This window comes from Schistocerca serialis, chromosome 5 (genome assembly GCF_023864345.2).
Source record: "Schistocerca serialis cubense isolate TAMUIC-IGC-003099 chromosome 5, iqSchSeri2.2, whole genome shotgun sequence".
NCBI lineage: Eukaryota > Metazoa > Arthropoda > Insecta > Orthoptera > Acrididae > Schistocerca > Schistocerca serialis.
The window spans coordinates 490594887-490619687 of NC_064642.1; the positions used below are offsets into that span (position 1 = coordinate 490594887).

Genomic DNA, 24801 nt, shown 5'->3' on the forward strand with positions numbered 1-24801 from the left:
CGTCTAACTTCACCACGCAATTTTGACACTACACTTGCTAGGTTGCTGGCGTTTGCAGAAATGAAAGAACAGGGAATTTAGCATGAAGTGTTCAAGAGAAATCCGCTATGTGACGAAACCGAACGACCGAGCCATGGGACACCTTTTATTGTGCCGCTTACATGCAATCACCATTGTTAGAGAAGTGGTTATCGCCAAGCGTGAACGTGCATCGATTTCCTTTCAAGTGGGATAAGCAGGCAGCTAGGTTGTTGATGCACAGAAAAACTAATAATAAACAGTACTTAAATATACAGATCTAAAAACGGCAAAATATTTACACTACTGGCCATTAAAATTGCTACACCACGAAGATGACGTGCTACAGACGCGACAGGAAGAAGATACTGTGATATGCGAATGATTAGCTTTTCAGAGCATTCACACAAGGTTGGCGCCGGTGGCGACACCGACAACGTCCTGACATGAGGAAAGTTTCCAACCGATTTCTCATACACAAACAGCAGTTGACCGGCGTTGCCTGGTGAAATGTTGTTGTGATGCCTCGTGTAAGGAGGAGAAATGGGTACCATCACGTTTCCGACTTTGATAAAGGTTGGATTGTAGCCTATCGCGATTGCGGTTTATCGTATCGTGACATTGCTGCTCGCGTTGGTCGAGATCCAATGACTGTTAGCAGAATATGGATGGAATAGGTGGGTTGAGGAGGGTAATAAGGAACGCCGTGCTGGATCCCAACGGCCTCGTATAACTAGCAGTCCAGATGACAGGCATCTTATCCCAAAGGCTGTAACGGATCGTGCAGCCACGTCTAGATCCTTGAGTCAACAGATGAAGACGTTTGCAAGACAACATCCATCTGCACGAACAGTTCGACGACGTTTGCAGAAGGATGGACTATCAGCTCGGAGACCATGGCTGCGGTTACCCTTGACGCTGCATCACAGACAGGAGCGCCTGCGATGGTGTACTCAACGACGAACCTGGGTGCACGAATGGCAAAACATCATGTTTTCGGATGAATCCAGGTTCTTTTTACAGCATCATGATGGTCGCATCCGTGTTTGGCGACATTGGTGAACGCACATTGGAAGCGTGTATTCGTCATCCGGCGTATCACTGCTGCCCTGGCCAGCACATTCTCCAGATCTCTCACCAATTGAAAACGTCTGGTCAATAGTGGCAGAGCAACTGTCTCGTCACAATACGCCAGTCACTACCCTTGATGAACTGTGGTATCGTGTTGAAGCTGCATGGGCAGCTGTACCTGTACACGCCATCCAAGCTCTGTTTGACTCAATGTCCAGACGTAATAAGGCCGTTATTACGGCCAGAGGTAGTTGTTTTGGATGCTGATTTCTCAGGATCTATGCACCCAAATTGCGTGAAAATGTAATCACATGTCAGTTCTAGTATAATATATTTGTCCAATGAATACCCGTTTATCATCTGCATTTCTTCTTGGTGTAGAAATTTTAATGGCCAGTAGTGTACAATGATCCGCCGATATTTTTATAGATCGATATGTCGACGTTTCCCTCATTAATATATCGATACTTCTTCGATATATCGAAGCGCGATACTGTGTTTTTAATATTAACGCATCATATATCCGATATTTGTAAAAATATTAATAGTCCTAGTTGCAAATGAATTCCATCTTTTGAAACGGAGAACGCGAGACGCCTTTCTTTTCCATGCTATCGCTGTTTGGACTGGACGCTTATTTGAGCGACCGAGCGTCTTAGACATCTACTGACAACTTACAAGATTTGGTCAAAAATATGGAAAAATCGTAGGAAATGCTCGGTTAAACACAAATGCAGAAGCTAGCGAAGCATGCTGGTGGCGCTGTTGTATTTGACCACGAAAGGGAACAGTGCAGTGTCCTCAATACGTGGCAAGTGTCAGCCGTGGAAAGAACAGTGTTCTGTGTAGTCGTGAGTGCGTTATGTCAGAGCTCACTGAATTAGAACGTGGGCAAATAGTTGGTGCTCGAATGCTGGGTGCTTCAGTAACCAAGATAAAAATGGTTCAAATGGCTCTGAGCACTATGGGACGTAACTGCTGAGGTCATCAGTTCCCAAGAACTTAGAACTACTTAAACCTAACTAACCTAAGGACATCACACACATCCATGCCCGAGGCAGGATTCGAACCTGCGACCATAGCGCTCGGGCGGTTCCAGACTGTAGCGCCTACTAGAACCGCTCGGCCCCCAAGGCGACTAACCAAGATAGCCGAAGTGTTTGGTGTTTCAAGAGGCACTGTAATAACGACTTACAGAGCATTCAGCGAAAGCGTGAAAACATCATCGTCTACGTCACAACACTGACGAAGTGTGTGTCGAGTGATAGTGATAGACGCTCGTTGAAGATGATTGTGACGAAAAATAAGATGCTGGCAGCTGCAAATGTCATTGGAGAACTGTATGTTGCACTAGTGAACCCTGCCAGCACCAAAACAACTCCATGAGGAGGGAATTGCAGGGCGAGCTTTAACTCCAGAATCAGTCATCACTGATTCAAAGGCCCGTAACGGGAAAAAGTGGTGCCGGAGCAATAAAATCTGAGCTATGAAGTAATGGGAGATATTTATTTAGTCAAATATGTCTTGTTTCATACTGTTTCCAACTTCTAGCCGAGTCCCAAGAGTGAAACACGGCGGGGGTTCGGTGATCATTTGGGCAGCCTTATCATGGTATTCTATGGATCCCATAGCTACTCTGTGACGTCGTATAACTGCCAAGGCTTACGCAATCTTTTTGGCTCTCAGGTCCATCCAGTCGTAAAATGTTTGTTTCCCAGTGGTGATGATGTGTTCCAGGAAGACTTAGACAGAGCTCACACAGTCCAGTGGAAGCGTTTGGGAGCACGAGGATGCATTGTCACATTTCCTCTGGCCGCCACAGCCACCAGATCTCAATATTATTGACCCTTTGTGCTCTCCTTTGGAGAGAAGAATGCGTTATCGCTCTTCACCTACACCATCGTTACCTAAACTTGCGGCTATTTTGCACGAAGAGTGGTATGAGATTCCCTTGAAAACCATACAGGCGCCTGGAAACTGTTTTGAATGCCAACGGCTATCCTACACAGTCATTCAGTAACAAGACATTTTAGCACAAATATTGTGATAAATGTACACCACGTTTTATTTGAAGGAGAACCGCAGTCACCGTTCATGTCATCTGACTGAATTTCGACTGTCTGATTAACGACATTCTCGGAACCGTATTTGTAAAACGATTTGTTAAGAAGTGCTACCCACCTCCGTTCTCGTGGTCGCGAACGACAAGAGGTAGCCTCTTCGAATCTGGTGGTGACTGATGGCTGACCTCTAGTATTCGGCACATGAAGCGAAGAGTTAGCGGGAAAAGTTCCTGCACTCAGACAAGGTCGTACTGTCCAGACTTAAATCTCAGAACCTCCGCAGTGTCTCATGAAGTGAGCTCAACAGAGCCTGAAGGTGCTCCGTTGGCCGAATGGGATTTGAAAATCGACGCTGGTCAAGAATAGCGCCGAATGCTATGATTGGACGTAAAATTTAACCCTTCCTGCTCCTTTCATTTCATAAGCATTCGTATCACCAAAACGCAACGCTACATTGTGGAAGCATTCTAGTCATTTACACCACGTTCATGTGACGCTTTACAGCTCGTCGGATGATGGGTATCTGGGCTACAATTCCTGCCTGGTTCTCCTGCTTGCATCTACATCTACATATGACCAGTGGAGGTCGAAAACTTTTCAAGCACCAAATCTCAGTTTGTGAGGAGAATGAAAAGTAACGTATCTGCTTTTGTAGCAAATGTACTTGTATCCAAAAATATTGGGAAGTTGTTCTGCTACCACAGAATTATGCTGTCCACCTCATCTCAGCAAAATATAGTGAGACAAATCACAAAATAAATAATGCATTGCCGGCCGCGGTGGTCTAGCGGTTCTAGGCGCGCAGTCCGGAACCGTGCGACTGCTACGGTCGCAGGTTCGAATCCTGCCTCGGGCATGGATGTGTGTGATGTCCTTAGGTTAGTTAGGTTTAAGTAGTTCTAAAATCTAGGGGGCTGATAACCACAGCAGTTGAGTCCCATAGTGCTCAGAGCCATTTTACACCACTGTGAATGCAGGTGTACGTCTCTTGTCTTGCGCCTACATCGCTGTCGACGCCAGTTGCCGAAGAAGAAGTTGCTCAGTATCTGAAGCATCAAGGCAGCTAACGCGGCGGTACAACCATGGTGCCGGGGCAATTTCCCTTCGAATCTCGATTCAACTTCCTAACTGACGCTACTTGGGGGCATGAGGCGCATTCCGAGCTGCTCCGTCTACTAACCTACGGCGGTGTCGAGTTACGCTGGCGGATTACAAACTTGTCCTCTGTACTGCAGCGTTCGCGGATTAATTAGGAGCTACAACGAGTGAAACCGGGGAGATGCACAGCTCCGCCATTGTCGCTCGCATTCGGCCTTAATTTGTATGCGCACAAAGGCCCACTGTGCGGCTGTAGGGAAGCCTCTCAGACGTGGAGAACCTCTGCTGAGAGGCCGCCGCTGCCCACATAGTTGGCCTCTAGCGGGTCAAGTTATCTCAGCCCTCACAAGCCGCCTTCCTAATTCGCAACTGGCCCCTTCATCGGCCTCGGCGGTAATGCCTGTTAAGCTCGTTTTACACAAGGGACGTAGTTATGGAGAGAGAATTCGACTGTTCTACGACGGCTCCCAACCACGACAGAAGGTCCTGTTAGCTCTTTCAAGTCAAATAGTAGGTTCCTGTTGTAGAAATAGTTCTCGGGTGAAACGTCGGATATCGTTATCAAAGCGCCACTGACCGACATCTCGAGGTGCGGCTGAGCTTTGACTGCAGACCACAAGTCTGCTATTATTTTTGCGAAGTTGATCAAAGGCACTCATTTTTTTCAACATCTCCTCCCCATGTAGGATAGGATTTGTTGCTTAAGGGGACCTGCTCGTGAAAAATGACTAAAAATACGAAAAAAACTTCCTCTGCTCTGTGGAAAAGAGCATTTCTCGCCCATTACAAAACCGTATAATTTTTGTATATTTTCATTTTCCGTTTGTTCGAAAATTTAGTTTGAATGTAATGTTGCGCAGGCTGCACGTCCCTCTGTCATTTAAAGTGCGTTAGGGTACGTGATGTACTCGTCTTTTCCTTGCATTTTTTAGCTTTTGGATGTGGATTGTAAACACAGGTGCAGTCTAGAAAGTTCTGACTACCTGAATCTAAGGCCGGGTGTAAACAGAAGACTGTGGCTTTGCTTCAACCAAAGATCTTATGATATATTTATTTCTTGCATTTGAAAGACGTGTGCTTCGTAGTTAATTCTGTGTTATTCTATTTCAGTGTACATGTGTTCTATGAAAGAAATGTCGAGAATAAAGACATCTGACACAAAAAGGAGGTTTCGAGGCAACCAATTCAAAGCAACATCAATATACACACCTTTTGGTTCAACAGTCACCTATAAAAATTGCGTTTACAGGCACACAATACCCTCACAGGCATCCCTTGCTGTTAAGGAGGCAATTAAGTGTAGATAAAGGGATCTGGAAATTACAGGTCTTCTGTGGAATACCTCCACAGTCTCTCAGAAACCCAACGGAAGCTTGAACGGCTGTGTAGGTGAAATTGGAAATTTGTGGTAAGGTCTTACGGGACCAAAATGTAGAGGTCATCGGTTCCTAAGCCTACACACTACTTAATCTAACTTAAACTAACTTACACTATGGACACCACACACACACACCCAGGCCCGATGGAGGGCTGGAACTTTCGACAGGGGAAGCCGCACGGGCCGTGACAAGGCGCCCAGACCGCGCCGCTACCCCGCGTGGCGCTGCGTAGGTGAGCGAAGACCGAAAACTGTAGAGTATTCTAAGATTCAAACTGTGACAAAGTTAGAAATCTAGATTGGAAGGAATACGGTTTAAGTTCTAACTGTTAGTGATGGGTTGCGAGTAACCGAAGAGGAGAGAGCTGAAGAAGCTGATAACGAGTTGGATAGGATAAATAAAATAATGTAGTGCAAGAATATGGAGAATAAAGAAACAGGTGATCAACAGAAATATGTAGCTGGAATGTTCTAAAACTGCTTATTGATAAGCGAATAAGTTCGTAAAACATCTTTTGCGGACTGATGACCACAGATGTTAAGTCCCATAGTGCTCAGAGCCATTTGAACCATTTGAGCCATCTTTTGCGATTTACAGAAAACGTGAATTTTTATCAATCTGGTACACTTTTCTCCTGGATGACTGAAGTTAAATTCACCAAAACTTGCACATATAATTAGAATGACCATTTGTACCTCCCTTGCCCGCTATTTTCAGAAAATTCGGAAATATGTGTGTGATTATTGATCTGAAGTTTTAAATATATTTCTCATAGTAAAATAAATGTTGTACATTTTCACAGATTAGCGTCGGAAGAGGCAACTGAAGCCATAACACAGTTACCTTAATGTTGTCTGTAGCCTGTCTGCTTTTCTAAGCTGTATAGTCAATGCTAGCACTGAAAATGATAGCTCAGTTAAACAGTGATCTGATTATTAGTCTTTTATAAGTATTGGTGTCAACATCATAGTATAATAGATATCTACCTTATTTTCTCAGAAACGCTTTCAATAATAACGTTAGTTGTTACCAATTCTGAGTTACCTCTGCTTCGTAGATCAGTAATACTGTGAGGGGGAAGGTAATGTTAAAAACGCAGCACATTCAGGGACAATTCCCTTTAAAGCTTCTGCCGACGGCCTAGCTGTAGAAATAGTTCTCGGAAGAAACGTCCTATTCGTTCTGAAACCCGAAACTATTTCTTAGGCACAACATTCCAACATCGGCTGCAGCCATAGTTGAGCAGTATGTTCCTCGCACCTGAAGATGTCAATAAACTGCGTCGATTAAACAGTATTGGGATTTCACAACGATATCTGACTTTCGGCGGAGAATAGTTCCTAGGACTAGGCCGTCGGAACGTTTTAAGCAACATGTAGTAGATTCACGGTTACAAGTTCGTAACACAATTGCTTGAGACCGCTGTGAGTCTGGAATTCCTATCGTTGATTTTCAGATTCGCTTTCTATTACTGACACCTATTTCTTTTCGTGGTTTATAGATGTACTTCATTTCTTTATCGATACCTGTACGGATTAGTGCGTTTATTTTTGCTATAGCCTTCCTCAGACTCACGAGCTAAAGGTATAAAGCCGTATATATTTTAACAAGCGTTTATGCATTCGTTTCAAATCAGGAGACCCTTGCGAAACTTTCACACTTTTATAGTGTTAAATAATGACAGTATTTGCCATAAGTGTAGTCGTTGGGATAAGGACAGTTGTGGGAATCAAGAGAAACCATCTTTAAAGATGAACGGCACGACGTGCAATAATAATCATGAATTTATGATACATCTTTGTATATACGTTTTCACGTGCCCAAAAATGTGTTTTGCATTCGGAATGTTTGTGCCGGACGAGATCAGGCACTTCCAGTAGGGCCTCATAACCTATAACTACAATTCGACAAACACTTTCAGTTGCAGTAAGTACGTTAGGCCTCAGTAGCATCAGGTAAATCACAATTCAAGGTGACAATCACGAACGTATTTCTCGTGTCGGAAAGTATATTCGTTCAGAAAAGTCGCCTTCTAAGATGGTCAAACATAATGGACTACCGCAGTGTGACAACGCTGTATGCAAATTATCCAGTTGAGTAAGTAAGTGGCATTTGTAAAGTTAATATCAAAAGGGAGTCTCTTATTCGTGATTAATATGTTTGCTTCGTAAAATATATGTATAAAGCTGGGGATGCATGATGCCCTTTCGCCTATGATACTTAAAAATCTCTTTCTTGTTAAAATTTTTCACAAATAGTAAGTTTTCGCGGAAAATCGGTACGCAGTGTCAGAAGGCGGTTAAAGCGTCTTTCTACTGGTACCTCATTCACCCCTCCGCGATTAGTATGTGTTCAAAAAAAGAGATGTTGACTCGAGAAATAATGTAATAATGTACACGACAGGATAGAAACAGATTTTGAACGTCGAAAGTTATTTTTTGCTCCTATGACTTCAAACACAAAGTCACATATTTTAGGCGCAGCAGTCTCAAAATTTATTCATTAAGTTGAAGAAGTTAACGTTACTAGTAATAACAAATTAAATGGTTCAAATGGCTCTGAGCACTATGGGACTTAACATCTGTGGTCATCAGTCCCCTAGAACTTAGAACTACTTAAACCTAACTAACCTAAGAACAGCACACAACACCCAGTCATCACGAGGCAGAGAAAATTCCTGACCCCGCCGGGAATCGAACCCGGGAACCCGGGAGTAACAACAACCAACGCCGGCCGGTGTGGCCGTGTGGTTCTAAGCGCTTCAGTTTGGAACCGCGTGACCGCTACGGTCGCAGGTTCGTATCCTGCCTCTGGCATGGGCGTGTGTGTTGTCCTTAGGTTAGTTAGGTTTAAGTAGTTCTAAGTTCTAGGGGACTGATGACCACAGATGTTAAGTCCCATAGTGCTCAGAACCATTTGAACCATTTTGAACAACAACCAACGACGGTACATTACAGGGTGAAGTCGAACTTCAACGACAAAAAATCGAACATTGTTCAGGGTTATTTTCTGTTTATTTTGGTATAAGAGACACATTTTGTCGGGTGACTCGTTCCAGAGTAATAATGTAGTTATGACTTATTTACTTTGTTAACTAAATCACCTTTGTTTCTGTGTAAATGCCTTTACAACAGTGAAAACTCCTGTAGTATGCCATCACTAATATTAACAACACAAAATACAGAGTAGTGCGACAACCCTTCGATGCGATAGTACCGTCACGTGGCAACCGTCGCTGCGGCAACAGTTCAGTATAGGTCGTTGTAGCTATCTCGTATTGCACACATTGAACGCATACGCGAAGTTCAAATTACCAATGTTTCGTCAGTGAATCTAGTCATAATTCTGTTTATCGCTGTTGACGTATAACTAGCACTACCTGAAAAACAAACCAGAGACAGAACGGAGCGTTACTGTATGCAAACTTGTAAGCAAAGAGTAAAGTGGTCGTTCTGTTGCCGCGAGCGAGTACCATGACCGAACGAAACAGGTGCGTTTCCAAACTACACACACGGCACTGTTGTGGGCCATTTTCAGAGCAATATCGATACAAAGCAAGAAACCAAACAATGTAACGAGGTGCCGGGGACGGTGGATAATCAGGAAATACCGCTAAACAACTCCGAAATATGGTCGGTGGTATTCGGATTTATCCCTCATACAATAAGGCATTGGCACATACGGCACACTCGAAAATAAAGACAAACGTATAGGTAATACAGAATGATGCTTCAGTATTGACTTACGAAACTGCCGGATCTCAATTTTTTTTATTCTACGGATGAGCAGTAACAGTTAGAGAAAGATTTGATTTTTGTCTGTAGTCCATTCAATGAGAAAACTGAATGTACACGAACATGAACAAAACAATACAGCAGATTATTAGTAACAGTGATAACACTGTAGTCATATTATCGGTAGCTTAGGAATGAGCGACCTTAGCGCCTCTGTTTTGCCTCCACTTCCCCACCCCCGCCCCGCCTTTCACACACACACACACACACACACACACACACACACACATAACCTAAAGTAAATTATAACGTCCATGAACAGTTCAGTTCAATTCAATGTTATTATATACAAAGTGGTGTAATCCTAATAACACAAAATATTTGAGCGCCTTATTTCTCCAGTACACAATCCCACTATCACCGCTGTCTGTAAAGCGGAGCATCTTAACAGTAGAACCCTAAAAGGGTGGAAATGTTACATTGCTTCCAAACCACCGCAAATTGTAATACCCCAAATCTATTTCAAAGGAAGTCATAATTTATAGGTTATGCATTAGTTAATTACAATTATTAGATCTCCAATGGTAAGTTACATACCAAATTAAGTTCAGAATATTCCGTTTCATAACCCACAGCAGTCATAAATTTTATGAGGGTTTAGCAATCTAGGGCTAACTGCTCAAGAAATTTAAAAGCAGAATATGCCCACTGGAATTCTTTATTGTTTGTTGCTAAAACGACATGAGTATTCAAACCACAGCCAGTATTGTTTAGGATTCTGTTATGGGTTTCTTTTGTCTCCTGCTTCCAAATAGTTCCACGTGTTGCCCTCAAAATCGTTCACAAGGCCAGCATGATAGTAACTAGCATTAATGTAATTTGCTCGATTGTGAACCTATGAATATTATGCAGTATGTCATGAGATGAAATAAACCTCATTGCTTTCAACTACTTTTCCGTTTTTTCATTTATCAACAGTAATATGTTGTAACACGTTTTATACATCGTATTATATCAGAATTGTATTGACAACATAATTTCAGTCACTACTGCTGCTAGTAGAGCTTTTCTTCATGTCACCCACCAGATGAGATTAGGATAAACTCCAGGCAGTCCTTGTATGACTACAAATAACAAGACAAGTACTAGTGGCTCACAATATTATTGTACCTTGGAGTAAAGATGCTTCAGTCGGCTTATAGTTATCGGCTATCGAAATATTCCAAGAGGAGCCCTGAATCAATTGATAGTACATGCACAACTGTCTTGAAATCCTTCACAATATGATGCGTTTTCCTGAATCATCACTGTGGTTGTTTACTGTAACGTCACACTTGTTTCCGATAACGGCCACAAGAGACTAAGTGTAATAATATCATGGTCAGCTAGTACTGATTAACAGCATAATGCATATTTACACAAATGTCGTTGCTTACAATGTCTTTACATGGAAATGCACATCAGAGACTTACATAGTATCAGCTATGACCTCATACTTGTAAGAACCTGTAAAACTGAAGTAGATCTGTTAATATGATGGATGAGTGTTCTATTCTGTTTCATCACCGTCGTAAATGATTCCACATTGGCTGCATAAATGATAATTACCTTCCAAAATCTGATAAGCGATAAGCATAAACCGCCGTATTGTCTCGTTCGTGATGACTAGTTAAAGGAAATGGATACACATTAGCGCGCGGACTGACCGCGCGGTTCTAGGCCCAATGCCATGGATTTCGCGGCCCCTCCTGCCGCAGGTTCGAGTCCTTCCTCGGGCGTGGGTGTGTGTGTGTGTGTTGTTCCTAGCATCAGTTAGTTTAGATTATTTTATAAGTCTAGGGACCGATGACCTCAGCAGTTTAATCCCTTAGGAATTCACATACATTTGAACATTTGATACCACATTAAGGAGATGACTTTTCTCCATTGTCTGTAGACGTCGCCACTTTCGTTGAACTGAACCACCCGCATATCATTGATAGTTTAACATTTTTATGAAAGTGTCGCCGAGTGATCAGTAATCGCCTTTCCTCTTATGAGGCAAGGTCTTATCTTCGTGCAGATTATCTGTTTGAATACCTTATCTGACTCGTAAACATTGAGATTTCTCTATCATTAAACTCCTTCGATTGACGGATACGATTGTTCTCAGACATACTGGTGAACATGTAGTTAGCCTCTCACTTGAAGTTGTCTTCCCACCTTGGTTGGTTGGTTTATTAGGGGGAGGAGATCAAACAACGAGGTCATCGGTCCCACCGGATTAGAGAAGGATGGGGAAGGAATCCGGCCGTGGCCTTTCAGAGGAACCATCCCGGTATTTGCCTGAAGCGATTTAGGGAGATCAGGGAAAATCTGAATCAGGTGGTCGGTCGATGGTTTGAACCGTCGTCCTCCCGAATGAGAGACCAGTATGCTCTAATGAAATCCGTCTAACCACGTACGTGCTCTTTGAGTTGCGAAAATAATTTCTCATTGCAAATTACGCGAGACATACTCAGCTTTGTACAGTGTATGCCTGTGTCTGTGTATGTGTGTTTCTATAATTTTTCCACGAAATCATAGGTAATACACTCTTAAGGAGTAAAGAAATAACACTCTTGGACTATTCTCGCATGAGTGCTTTAAACTTTAAAATAATACTGTGTGCTATTAACAGTGACAGCTAGTAGGTTTAAATTCATGTGGGTCTGTTACTTCTCTCAAAAATAATTTAGTAACTTTAACCATTTAATTGTTATAGAGCTTATATCTCAGGAAATTCTGTGACATGTTTTACGGAACTCATCTCTGTTATTTAGAGAGCGTTCATGTGGACATTAGTATATTAGCAGACAAGTTGGAATCTGAAACGAAAGCGTTTACTTAATAAACAGGCAATCCATATAATCGGATCGACCGAGCCTCGATCGTAAAAGCTTTACTACCGCACTTTTCATTGTGGCGTTACTTGTTACGAGAAAATCGTCGGCGTAATCGATCAAGCTCCTTGACCGGCTATTCTTTTCTGGGAACCCGGCGCGATGAAAACGTTCGGACAAGGAACGAGATATGTCATCCTGTGATTTATCGTCGAGCGGCAAACTACGTCATGGCAGTTAAGATAAATATGTGAGCTGCCCGTAAACTAAAACGCGTAGTCATGTGGTTTTCCAGAAAGGAAGATTATCCAGGCGAGGGGCGAATCAATAGGCAGATTAACAACCGTCGTCTTGAAACACAGCCCAGCACGGGATCTATTTGACAAGAATGAATTACTACAGCGATGCAACTGAATATGTATTTTCGTCTACCAATGAAAATGACGATTCTCACCAAACCAACTTCACGATCACATCGGGAGCAACAGGAATGACTAGACTAACTCTCAAAGAAGCATCGAAGACAGGCGAAATATGAACATGATAATAAGGCATTAAGCTTTGAAACACCTTACATGAAGGTATTACGTAAACTATGATAGATAAGAATGTATGGTTCGTTTTTTTTTTATACTATCTAAGCGTGTGCTGAACCCGTGTAGGCGGCGCGGGGTAGCTGTTCCGTCTAAAGCGCCTTGCCACGGTTCGCGCGGCTAACCAACCGCCCCCCCCCCCCCCCCCCCCACACCGTCGGAGTTTCGAGTCCTCCCCCGGGCATGTGTATGTGTGTGTGTGTGTGTGTGTGTGTGTGTGTGTGTGTGTGTGTATGTATGAATGTATGTGTTTCTGTTGTCCTTAGCGTAAGTTGTGTAAGTTAGAAAGAATAAGTAGTGAGTAAGCCTAGGGACCGATGACCTCAGCAGTTTGGTCCCAAATTTCCAAAATGTTTGGACCCGTGCAGCCCCAAACTGTTATCCGGCCAAGCTGATTTACGGTTTTTTTGTCCACACTCTGGATGGCGGTAGATTTCTTGGAAGTGTTCACTGTCACTTAACTCTCTTGCCTTTGTTGAAATGAATTACTGCTACTACTCTAACGGCTGCAAAAAAGACTGACTTTTGAGTGTAGTCCTATTTCTCTTACATCATTTTGCGGCGTTTGTAACTGTGACAACGCTTCATCAGTACTGAAAATTTTAGTCCACGCCTCAGAAATTCTAGAGCAATATGTCTTCACGAAATGAAGCTCAACGGTTAGGAAAACTATCGTATCAATTACAGTGTCCTGATTTCACATTGCAGAATGTAAAATAAAAAATAAAATATTCTTGTAACTTTGGCTTCCTCTCCTACATTTTTCATGTAAGTCACATTTTATGTCTTCAGATCGTTTTCACAAATTAAATAATCATACTTATAAACAAACTAGTTTCATCGAGCATTACGTATATTCTTGACTAAAACCCAAAACTTTAACGAAAAAAATTGATCAATGTGTAGGCGGAACTGGGTAGTTTAACGCATCTTCAGATACCTACTGTTATCTTTCTGTAGGTTGTTAGGTACCAACAATGCACTGTATGTTGATGTATTACGCCAAAGTTATGATATTTCTTCTCCTCGCAGTGATATTTAATGTTGCACCATGCTGACTGTTGCACCATCTAAACCTGTTATCGTGTGAAATTACTTAGTGATCGTGGCGGTGAAGATATACGTTTGAATTTTTTTGTCCTGCCGACGTCCAAGTCACAAGAAGGATAAGTCTGTGTTCAAGGAACCATTCTAGAATTTGCGTGACGTAGTTTAAGGAAATCTCAGGATACGGGATTCATAACCACCAGATAGAGATTCGACGCTCTCATCACTCTTGCCGTATAAGAGTCCAGTCTTTCACCGCCCACTAAATTACATCACTCGAGAAAGAGAATAAAATTCTACAAATATTGAATAAATTAGATGTATTTGGATATACATTTTAGAAGGAAATGTAAGTATTGCAGTACAGCGATGATGAGTTAGTTGCGAATTGAGTGAGGCAGTGGAGCCTCAGGGCAGACAGCGACATCTATCGCCCACACAGCGAGCCCTCGAGTAGTTGAGCATCCGCATGCAGAAACCCACGCAAGGCGATGGGTAGCCATCGCTTTCAGAACACGGCTGATTCGTGTTTATAGCTGCGAAAATAAAAAAACAACTACCGTTACAATTTAAGGTATTCGACAAACGAAAAACGTGTTTCGAAAACTAAAGAGAAATATGAGTGGTTGATCGTACCTAAAAAATAACGGTTAGGCACAAAAAAGGAAACAGAAAGAAAGAGAAAGCTAAATTTGAACCTTTACCTACTAACTACTAAAAAGGAAGCGCGTAATAAATTAACGTGGAAACACTGTCTTCACAGCTGCGACAAATTGTTTAAATGAAACAAATGATTGATTTCTCCTGTATTATCTAGGAGTTACAATTACGAACTACTTGAATTGGAAGGAACACACATAAAATGTTGTGGGGAAGGCTAACCAAAGATTGCGTTTTATTGGAAGGACACTTAGAAAATGTAACAGATCTACTAAGGAGACTGTCTACACTACGCTTGTCTGTCCTCTTTTAGAATACTGCTACGCCGTGTGGGATCCTTACCAGATAGGACTGCTGGAGTACATCGAAAAAGCTCAAAGAAGGGCTGCACGTTTTGCATTATCGCGAAGTATGGGGAAGAGTGTCACTGAAATGATACAGGATTTGGGCTGGACATCATTAAAAGAAAGGCGTATTTCGTTGCGACGGAATCTTCTCACGAAATTCCAATCACCGAATTTCTCCTCCGAATGCGAAAATATTTTATTGGTACCGACCTACATAGGGAGAAACGATCACCACGATAAAATAAGGGAAATCAGAGCTCGTACAGAAAGATATGGGTGTTCGTTCTTTCCGCGCGCTGTACGAGATTGGAATAATAGAGAATTGTGAAAGTGGTTCGATGAACCTTCTGCCAGGCACTTAAATGTGATTTGCAGAGTATCCATGCAGATGTAGATGTAACTGCCCATTTTACTTCTAAGTAGTAGTACTGTAACATTTTCACCTTATGCCATTTCCAAGTACCCTGATAACAAAGAACATGTACGAATTCAGTGCATCGAAAGCAGTTAAAATTAAACATAATAAGAAACAAGATCATCAAATACGCTAAGATTTACTAGACAGTTGTCAAAAATCAGCAATGACGCATTATCCCATACTAGTCTCTTGAGTACATTGATTTAACTGGTATCTGTCCATTTGATCGAAATTAACCCATCATTCCTAACACTTATTGAAGAAAATAGACTGAAACAGAGTACCCATGGGTACTCTGTTTCAATTACGATCAAGTGACCAGATATCAGTTAAATGAAATCAACTTATGCAAGAGACTGGTATGGGATATATCACCATGCCTACTTTTGGACGAATAATTGTAACTTTTAGGCATTATTTGCGTGTTAGTTACATTGTTAATCAGTTCATTTAACTATTACGCCTCCTCTAAATTGCTGCCTTTCTGAAGAAATTGGTTTGCTTGTTCTTCGTCTAGATTAAATTGGTTCATATTCATGTTTCACAAATTCTGAAATAACATTATTTTTATTTTCCTCTTAATTGATGATGAATGCAAAACCGAAACCCTTTATCTGTTTAGATAAAAATTAAAACATGGCCAAGACTGCGATTTCTAAAATTTCTTTCAAAAAAAATAGCAGGTTTGGTTCTTATGTGAAAACACTTTTCTCACAACCGTGGTACGCTCCAAGAGACTGAATGCGCGTGCTGGTGTTATGCGAACGTTACACACCAAGAAAAACCTCGTACAAGCGAAGCAGAGGCGATTGGGCAACCATTCTAGTGACGATACGGACCGCAAATGCGGAAACCCATTGACATTAGCGACTTTCAGAGAGGGCAGATTGATGTGGCCCGGAGCCTGGGAACGAGGATCTCGAAACTGCGAAGCTGGTCGGGTGTTAGCTTCCCACTGCCCAGAGCATCTACCACGGGTAGGCGACAAAATATTCGAGGTCTACGTCTAATCACAGAAAGCAGAGGTCGGCGGCTTTCCCGCTCAGTAAAGCACGATAAGTGTTTGTCTCTGGCACATCTGACAGAGCTCATGCAGCCACATGTGCTTCGGACCACACCGTTCAGCACAAGTCGTTGAACATGGAGCTCTGTAACACACGATCCCTACATGTTCGCATGTTAACCCAACAGGATCATCGAGACTGGACCGTGGATCAATGGAAACTAGTTGCCTGGTCGAATGAATAAGTTTCTCGTTACACCAGACATGTGGTCCTGTTAGGATACGCCGTCATCAAGAAAAAGGCTGTTCGAAACACGCGCCCCAGCAAGGGGGCAGTATTGTGTTATTGGGGACATTTACTTGGTCCTCCATGAGACCTGTAGTGGCAATTGAACGAACCATGAAAAGCTGTGGACCATGAGAACATAATTGAGAATGGCCTGCATCCCTTCACGCTTGATGTCTCCCCAACAGTGGTGGCATGGCAGAAGGATAACTGGGCAGAATCCTACTTCAGTGATCTGAAGAGCATAACAGTGTATTTGCAACTGACGTGAAACCACTGGAACACATCTGCACGCTATCTGGAGCCAGTTATGCATTTACGAACCATCGACCCGTAATGTACGGTATTTACGTGATTTCTAAGTAGGAAACGTAGCAAAAACTTATCGAATCCATGCCACGAAAAATCGCTGCTGTACTGCGCTCGAAATGTGGACCAAGACGCTTGAAAACAGTAGGACATTGTAGATCCTCAACAGCCTCTTGTAATTACATTTAAATAATTCGCCAGATACGTATTGACTATTCGCCTAACTGTCAGAGCATTTTGGCTGTCGAGCAGTAGTGATTACGATAAGGTCCCCCTCCAGTGAAGGTTATGTAACAGGGAGAGAATGACGATAGTAGGTGAGACAGGGAGTGTAAGAGACTCACCGTCGGTGGAGCAGCGGCACAGATTGTCGACGCAGCGGCCCGACTCGTAGCCGAGAAGGTCACATGGCCCGATGCACACCGGCGGGAACCCGTCGTCGTTCTCGCAGGCGACATCTGTCGTCAGCTCTGAAACACCATCACCTTCAACTGTTACTACAGCTCATCTGACGACCCCCGACCTATGTCCAGTACCACGCAGATGTGTGTCGTCACTATAGCTGCGCATACCGAAACCACGGTTCGGTAGGTTTGGTACGCTACACATATGACGTAGTAAATGGTAGGATTAGCAGTAGTATTTGTAGTGCTGGTAGAGAAAGAAACATAAATGAATGTGTCAGAGAGAAACTGGGAACTGTCGACGTCTCCGTCTTTTTTTGTTTGTTTGGTTGTCTGTTTCACACATAACTGGAACCGATCATCATTCGGTGTTAGTTTATATTTTATATCCTTACAGGATATAAACTTCATTTTATAAGTAATAGAAATTATTTGGTCGGGTAAATCTTGCGCTTTTATGTAACCAAACCAGTTACTTTTGAAGTAACTACAGTTTACATGCGCAGACACAAAAACATATACAATTTTTATTGTTACTTTGTACTCGATAAAACGTACTTCCTCATGATCAAAGGTAAGAGTTTTCCGTTATTCCTGATAACCTTGAATATTGTTTAGGAATAACAGAAACATGTTTTGTATAAGTTTGACGAAGTTTTGAAGCGAAGTTTGATGTATTTTTGCTTTGTGGTTTTTTTTTTTTATTTTACCTTTCTGTTGAGGAGTTTGCGTTTTCTGCCTCGGTATAATAAATCTGTATTTTCTTCTCCATTTTTATTACGGCACCCCTCTGTTTCACGTTACAAATCAATTTTCGAATAAGACCTGAATTAAAAAATGTCAGTTTCAGTGTTGCAATAAGTGACAGACAGGAGGATAACCATATAGAATTAGACGTTCCGTAGATCACCCGACCCTTGATACATCGTCACTCTGTTTCTAGGCGGGTCACCGCTTCCGGTTTTTAGAGGAATCTAGTAGGACAGTTACTGCATACGTTAAAGAAGATAGTGTTATGAGGTCACGCCCAATAGGTATGCAACACACCTAATGTGCAGGTGATGCAGGGACAACCTTAATTGACTAAAGCTACTACAAAAAATACTGTAGTCTACGCTTACTTACGATTGTCTGCGGTAGTCTATGGCACTTTTGCAACTCGAGTTGTCACTGGAGAAAGTGAAACAGGTGATACAGCCAGATTCAAAGGGTTTTTCGCACTGAATTAAGTATCAGTGTGCAAATATGGACATTCCAATACTAGAGTCGATAAAACAAAGGTATCAACACTAATACCTAAAACTGTATCGATACCTCGATAATCTGGGACCAAAAGTATTTATATCGACAATACCGCTGGGTACTAATTGCTTATTTTAAATCTGTTTTCAAGCTTTTTAATACAAAAAGGACTTACTTAAAATACAAAGTAAAGTGTGAAAATTATTCTGTTTTTGAATTAAGCGAGTTGAGGATAAAAAAAGAAACAGTCGTAAGCAGTAAAGGAGAAATATTCTAACAATAAGCGAAAGAAGAGGCTTCGACTAAGTTTTATGCTACACCCACTTGCCATTATTACAATGCATTATTAGCTTCCTGTCTTTAACAAAAAGGCAGTTTTAATAATCTTTATAAAAAAAAACCACAAGGACAATGTTGTTCTCGAGAAAACCACTTGGGTAAATTTAAAGAACCGGTATTTGACGAAGACTGCGACAATTCTGGTGACACCGTCTTATATCTTGAAAATAAAATAAGGTTTGGGTGCGTGCGGAGACATAAACATAGTAATTTTTTCAATACGGGAATGGAATAGAACAGGAAGTCGCTAATATTGGAGCAAAGTGCCTTTCAGCACGCACTGTGCAGTGGCTTGCGGAGAATATGTAGTGAAGTGGATCCCTGCTTATCGAGTTCGACAGAAACACAACCGTTAGTGGGTAATAAATCTTGTACATCCAGCCTTTCTGACGTATCCTATACACAACTTCTGTTGATCTGTATTAGAAGTTGTTTGGCAACACGTCAAAGCGAACAGTAAACCTGGCCTTAGCGGGAACTAACTTGGTCACGTGACTAGACACAGACAAGTGACGTTTCAAAGTAGTACACATTGCTACCCAACAGCGCAAACATGGGAAGCCATCGCGGGAACTGCTTGCTGTTAACGTCCTTATATTTGTTTATTCGAGGCTTGCTGCCATGGGATGGTAGGTCCGCTGCTATGCAGTACCGAAGAAATTGGATAATTTTTTATTTCGTCCGTCTCAGTTGCTTTGATGTAAAATTCAGCGGTAGTGATTATCTGTTTCGGGCTGACATGCACATTCTCAAAATACACACGTTGCTGTAAACCATAATTATCCATACTATTTGGTGCCAAAAGGCATGAATAGCTTCTGTACAGCAAAGTACACAGTGGGCAACAAGTAACCTCATTGATCTTAGTCTGTGTGTCCGTTGCAATTGACAGACACAACCTGCAATGCTGCAGTCTTTACTCGCTAAACCCCTTCCGTTGTTTTATTTCGTTTGCAACTATTGCTACTGTAGAGAAATACATAGAAAACAATACTTGTACACGATAAATTACTTAGTTCACTTGTTTAATTTTTTAGTTACTTGTTATTTTGCGTTACGAATCTGCCTTGCAGTGACTGTGCCCCATGTCCATTGAAACGTTGATTGGAAGCTTTCTGGACTTACTTCTTCCGTTCTGTTGTAACTTCCACGTGTATTTTTCAAGTCGAGCTACTCATTCGCGATACACACGATTTCTACACCCTCGAGCGCCGACATGTTCGGTACGAAGGCAGAGTTCTAGCTGACTCGTCCCAGGCATGAATATTGCGCAATAGTATTGTGCCGTTCTTCGTGTCGCACTATCACGCATTATAGTGACACAATATTATTACACAACAAGTCACAAACTAAACATCCCACTGACGACACTGGCAATGCGTTTGTGGACAACAATTTCTGTTATATTACAAAGAAATATGAACTTTAAGAATATGTCGCATCTTTTAGTCCACTAAATTAAAGATAATGGCTAACTAAGAAACCAGGGAAAAATCATTGTCTACGGGATTTGGTATCAAAAGGTGCAGAATAAATGAATCAGCACTTGTGTGAACGTGACGACTTAGGTTGTTGCGAGAAAGTGATCCATCTGAATTAAAGCTGCCAGTGTTTCATTCAGACGAGACGTTGGTTCAAACACATTACACTGTGCATAAATGTTGTCACAGTGATAGTGAGTGGGGAGTGATAGCAAACAAAATTTCTGGTCATTTTTTTACTCTGCAGGCAACTGGCATTCGCACATTAGACGTGTAGCATCTAGATCATAAGAATACGTAGTGTTCGCTGTTACCTGCTGCCTCCCCAACGTTTTACTAGGGTGCAGACACTACGCTATTGCCATTCTGACTACGAGTTCAGCCTGTTTTACCTGGTAATAAACAGTGATTGATGAAAGAAGGAAGTACAAAAATGTTCAAGGAAATTTCAGGAACACAACAATACACGTCATGTAGTAACGAAATAAATAAGAAGAGCAGCGAAGCTAAGGCGAAATGTCTGCATGAAAAATGTGATGAAATTGAAAACTAAATGATTGCCGGAAGAACTGATTCAGCATATGGAAAAGTCAAAACATCCTTTCGTGAAATTAAAAGCAAGGGTGGTAACATTAAGAGTGAAATGGAAACTCCGCTGTTAAATGCAAAGGAGAGAGCGGATTGGTGGAAAGACTACAATGAAGGCCTCTATGAGCAGGAAGATTTGTCTCAAGTGATAGAAGAAGAAACAGAGGTCGATATGGAAGAGATAAGGTATCAGTGAAAGGGAAGAAGAACTGCAGGATCTGCTGAATGGAATGAACAGTCTAATGGGTACAGAATATGGATTAAGAGTAAACTGAAGAAAGACGAAAGTAATGACAAGTAGCAGAAATGAGAAATCAGGATTGGTGATCACGAGTCAGTTGAAGTTAAGGAATTCTGCTACCTAGCAAGCAAAGTAACCCACGATGGGCGGAGCAAGGAGCACATAAAAAGCAGATTAGCACTGGCAAAAAGAGCATTCCTGCCAAAGAGAAGTCTACTAGTATCAAACATAGGCCTTAATTTGAGGAAGAAATTTCAGAGAATGTACGTTTGGAGCACAGCGTTGTGTGGTCGTGAAACATGGACTGTGGGAAAACCGGAAAAGAAGAGAATAGTAGCATTTGAAAGGTGGTGCTGCAGTAGCATGTTGAAAATTAGGTGGACTGATAAGGTAACGAACGAAGAGGTTCTCCGAAGAATCGGCGAGGAAACGATGGCAGGATATCTGTTAAGCCATCACGGAATAAGTTCCATAGTACTAGAGGGAGCTGTAGAGCGTAAAAATTGTGGACGAAGACAGAGCTTTGAATATATCCAGCAAATGATTGAAGGCATAGTTTACACATGCTACTCTGAGACGAAGAAGTTGGCACAGTAGAGGATTTCGTGGCGGGTGGCACCAAACGAGTAGATAGACTGATAACTTAAACAATACAAAAAGCGAGATCTTCGTCGTCAATACTATTGGCAGTAGTCAACACACTGAACGCCCAGAGGCAGGCTACGCAACTACAAACAGAAACGAGCATATGGCCCCCAAGCGCAGCCAGTATTGCTGTACTCACGCCAGTCTTCGCACACACAGGAGACTAGAGCGGCAGCGGCCATCATGGCGGTGACCACGAGCAACGTCCTGGCCATGGTTAGTGTGCTTAGCGCGGAGTTCTTCCCAGATGTGCCGTCTCTGCTGTCACGGAGTCATTATATACGCATCTGGGAGGTGAGCTTCCGTGCACCCGCTTCCACGAAGCCCGCACGTGCAACGACTGCCGTTACTTCCCGCAGTGTGTGTTATCTTCCGACCGGGGGTTTCCTGGCTGCTGGACGGTACCGTAACCCAGCGACCTTCTGTACCGCACGTGTCCCGCTCTCGCAATAGTGCAACTTCTCTGTAGCAATAAGCACGATCTCAACACTACGCAGACTGTTAATCACTGCATTACAGAGTAACGTTTCACTACACCGAGTCGAATAAGTGCGGTAGTTCTTGACTGCGAAGTAACGTATCGGAAAGGCATTAGTTTACAACTAATTGCTGTCGTAAGTCATTCGGATAATCGAAAACCCGGATAACAGAATTTATAAAGGAAACGATTTTTGTATTATTAACTCTAGAAGCCGCGCGGGATTAGCCGAGCGATCTAAGGCGCTGCCCATGGACTTTGCGGCTGGTCCGGCGGAGGTTCGAGTCCTCCCTCGGGCATGGGTGTGAATGTTTGTCCTTAGGATAATTTAGGTTAAGTAGTGAGTAAGCTTAGGGACTGATGACCTTAGCAGTTAAGTCCCATAAGATTTCACACACATTTGAACATTTAACTCTAGAATGGTAACCTACTTCGCCTGTCTACCATATCTGGTAGGTATGGTTGGTTGGTTCATTTCGGAGAGAGGACCAAACGGCGAGGTTATCGGTCCCACCGAATTACGGAAAAATGGGGAAGGAAGTTGGCTGTGCCCTTTCAAAGGAACCATCCCAGAATTTGCCTGAAGCGATTTGGGGAAATCGTGGAAAACATAATCAGGATGGCCGGACGCGGGTTTGAACTGTCGTCCTCCCGAATGCGAGTCCAGTATGCTAACCACCGCGCCACCTCGCTCGGTGTAGGTATATTGGCATATGGTTCTCTCTAGGGTTAATACATAATACACTTATTCAAAACAAGTAAAAGAAGTTAAATTTATTGAAACAAACAAAAATCAATGTTTGTCAAGGGATTAGAGATACCTTTTCATACATACGTACATATTTCCAAAAATTACTAAAATACTGTAACCTTAAATATGAAATACCTACGAAAAGCCACTTTGGACACTGGGTAAACTTTCATTTTCTTTAAAATATTTGTTAATTATAATTTCATGTAAACAATTTTTTCTCTTAATTGTTGATACATCACGAATTCGTTTTAACTGTAGGAAACTCACAATATCACACACTTCTTACCATTTGAAAGCGGTTTCCAGAATTCGAAATGCCTCTGCATGAGACGGTCCTGCATCATTTTCCGCATCTATGTTTTCTTCTGTTTCATCTCCTTGCATTTCCTGCTGTTCGTTTTGAAACGTCTTTATTTAAATGAGTGTGGCTGTATTCAAATTGCTGAATGACTGAGGCCCACAATATCCTAGCGCAACGCTATCTGACTGCTCAAAAAAAGGATAACCTGACTTCAAATAATTAATTCAAAACAATGGCACTGACTAAAAAGAAATCCTAACAATAACCTAATCATTTCATTAAGCACTTGCCTCACAAAAATCTTCATTACGCGAACTACTGCAATACGGCGAGCTACAATACTGCCAGCTAAATAAAAGATTCTAACTACTAAAGTATCTAACTACTAATAGGCATGTGGTTACCAAAGGAAAGATTTTGTTGCAAACGAGAAAACTTTGTAGGCAGTTGATAGACGTGAAATACCTCAGCGATTGCCTGGATCATTTTAACCTCTTTTTGTAGTGCGTGGATGAAAGCATTTTCCAATCTGCTGGTATGACGCCGTTTTCCCGTATATTGGTAATGATAGCTTGTAGTCTGTCAGTCAAGAATTCACCTCCGATAGTGAGCATTTCTGCAACTATACCATGATCCCCTGACACTTAGTTGTTTTTTAGGTGTAAAATAAAGTTTCATATTTCCTCATGTGTAGGTGGAATAGAGAGCGTGGACATAATATAAAAAAAGAAAGACGCAGAAATTGGCGCCAACAACCGCAGATGCTATAATCTGGACATGCTGCAATTGTCTCTCATGCTACTTGAAAATTCTAGCAGCGATTTCGTCTTTCAGCAAGATAGCGTTTCTCAGCATTTCCACGGTTGTGCATGAGAATACTAGAATGAGGCATTGCCGCGTCACTGGATCGACCCTGGTGCGGCTGCTGACCCGGATTTACTCGAGCGGCCACCACGGTCACTGCAATTGGTGCCCTCCGATTTTTTCTTGTGGGGTTAGATCAAGGATAGAATTCATGTTCCACTTTTAGCACCGAACATCGAAGACTTGAAACGCCGCATCGCAGCAACACTTCTTACCGTCACTCCCAATGCGCTCGGTGGGGGTGTGAGCAGAATTGGGCTACCCATTAGACGTGTTCCATGCAACGAAGGGTGGACGCATCTAAACTTATAAACATTGTAAAAAAGTTCTGAAATATCGTCTTACAGATATTATATTAGTTGTTATTTCGGTATTCGCCACTTACCTTTACCGTGTGTTTGAAATGTTTCACGGACTTCATAATTATTCAGTGTACAGAACTGTGAACAGCATATACTGATGGGGAAAAATTTCCAACACTACGACATCGTCAGTGTAGAGTAATGAAATTTCGGAAATACATGTGTCTAGGTAATATGTTTAAGTGATTAACGTTGAAAGATCATAGGTTAACGTA

At 42.1% G+C, this 24801-nt stretch overlaps 2 protein-coding genes across 2 annotated transcripts in view; one reads left to right on the plus strand and one right to left on the minus strand.

Annotated features, from left to right (window-relative positions):
* LOC126482026 (dual specificity calcium/calmodulin-dependent 3',5'-cyclic nucleotide phosphodiesterase 1-like) overlaps positions 1-24801 on the plus strand; it is a 671133-nt gene that overhangs the window by 183480 nt on the left and 462852 nt on the right. The window lies entirely within an intron of this gene.
* On the minus strand, positions 14168-22124 carry LOC126480927 (uncharacterized). Its single transcript, XM_050104339.1, has 3 exons — positions 21967-22124; positions 17232-17357; positions 14168-14400 (listed from the first exon to the last, which is right to left on the minus strand). Exons 1-3 carry the CDS (start codon positions 22040-22042, stop codon positions 14273-14275), a joined length of 330 nt encoding a protein of 109 aa, XP_049960296.1. The 5' UTR covers positions 22043-22124; the 3' UTR covers positions 14168-14272.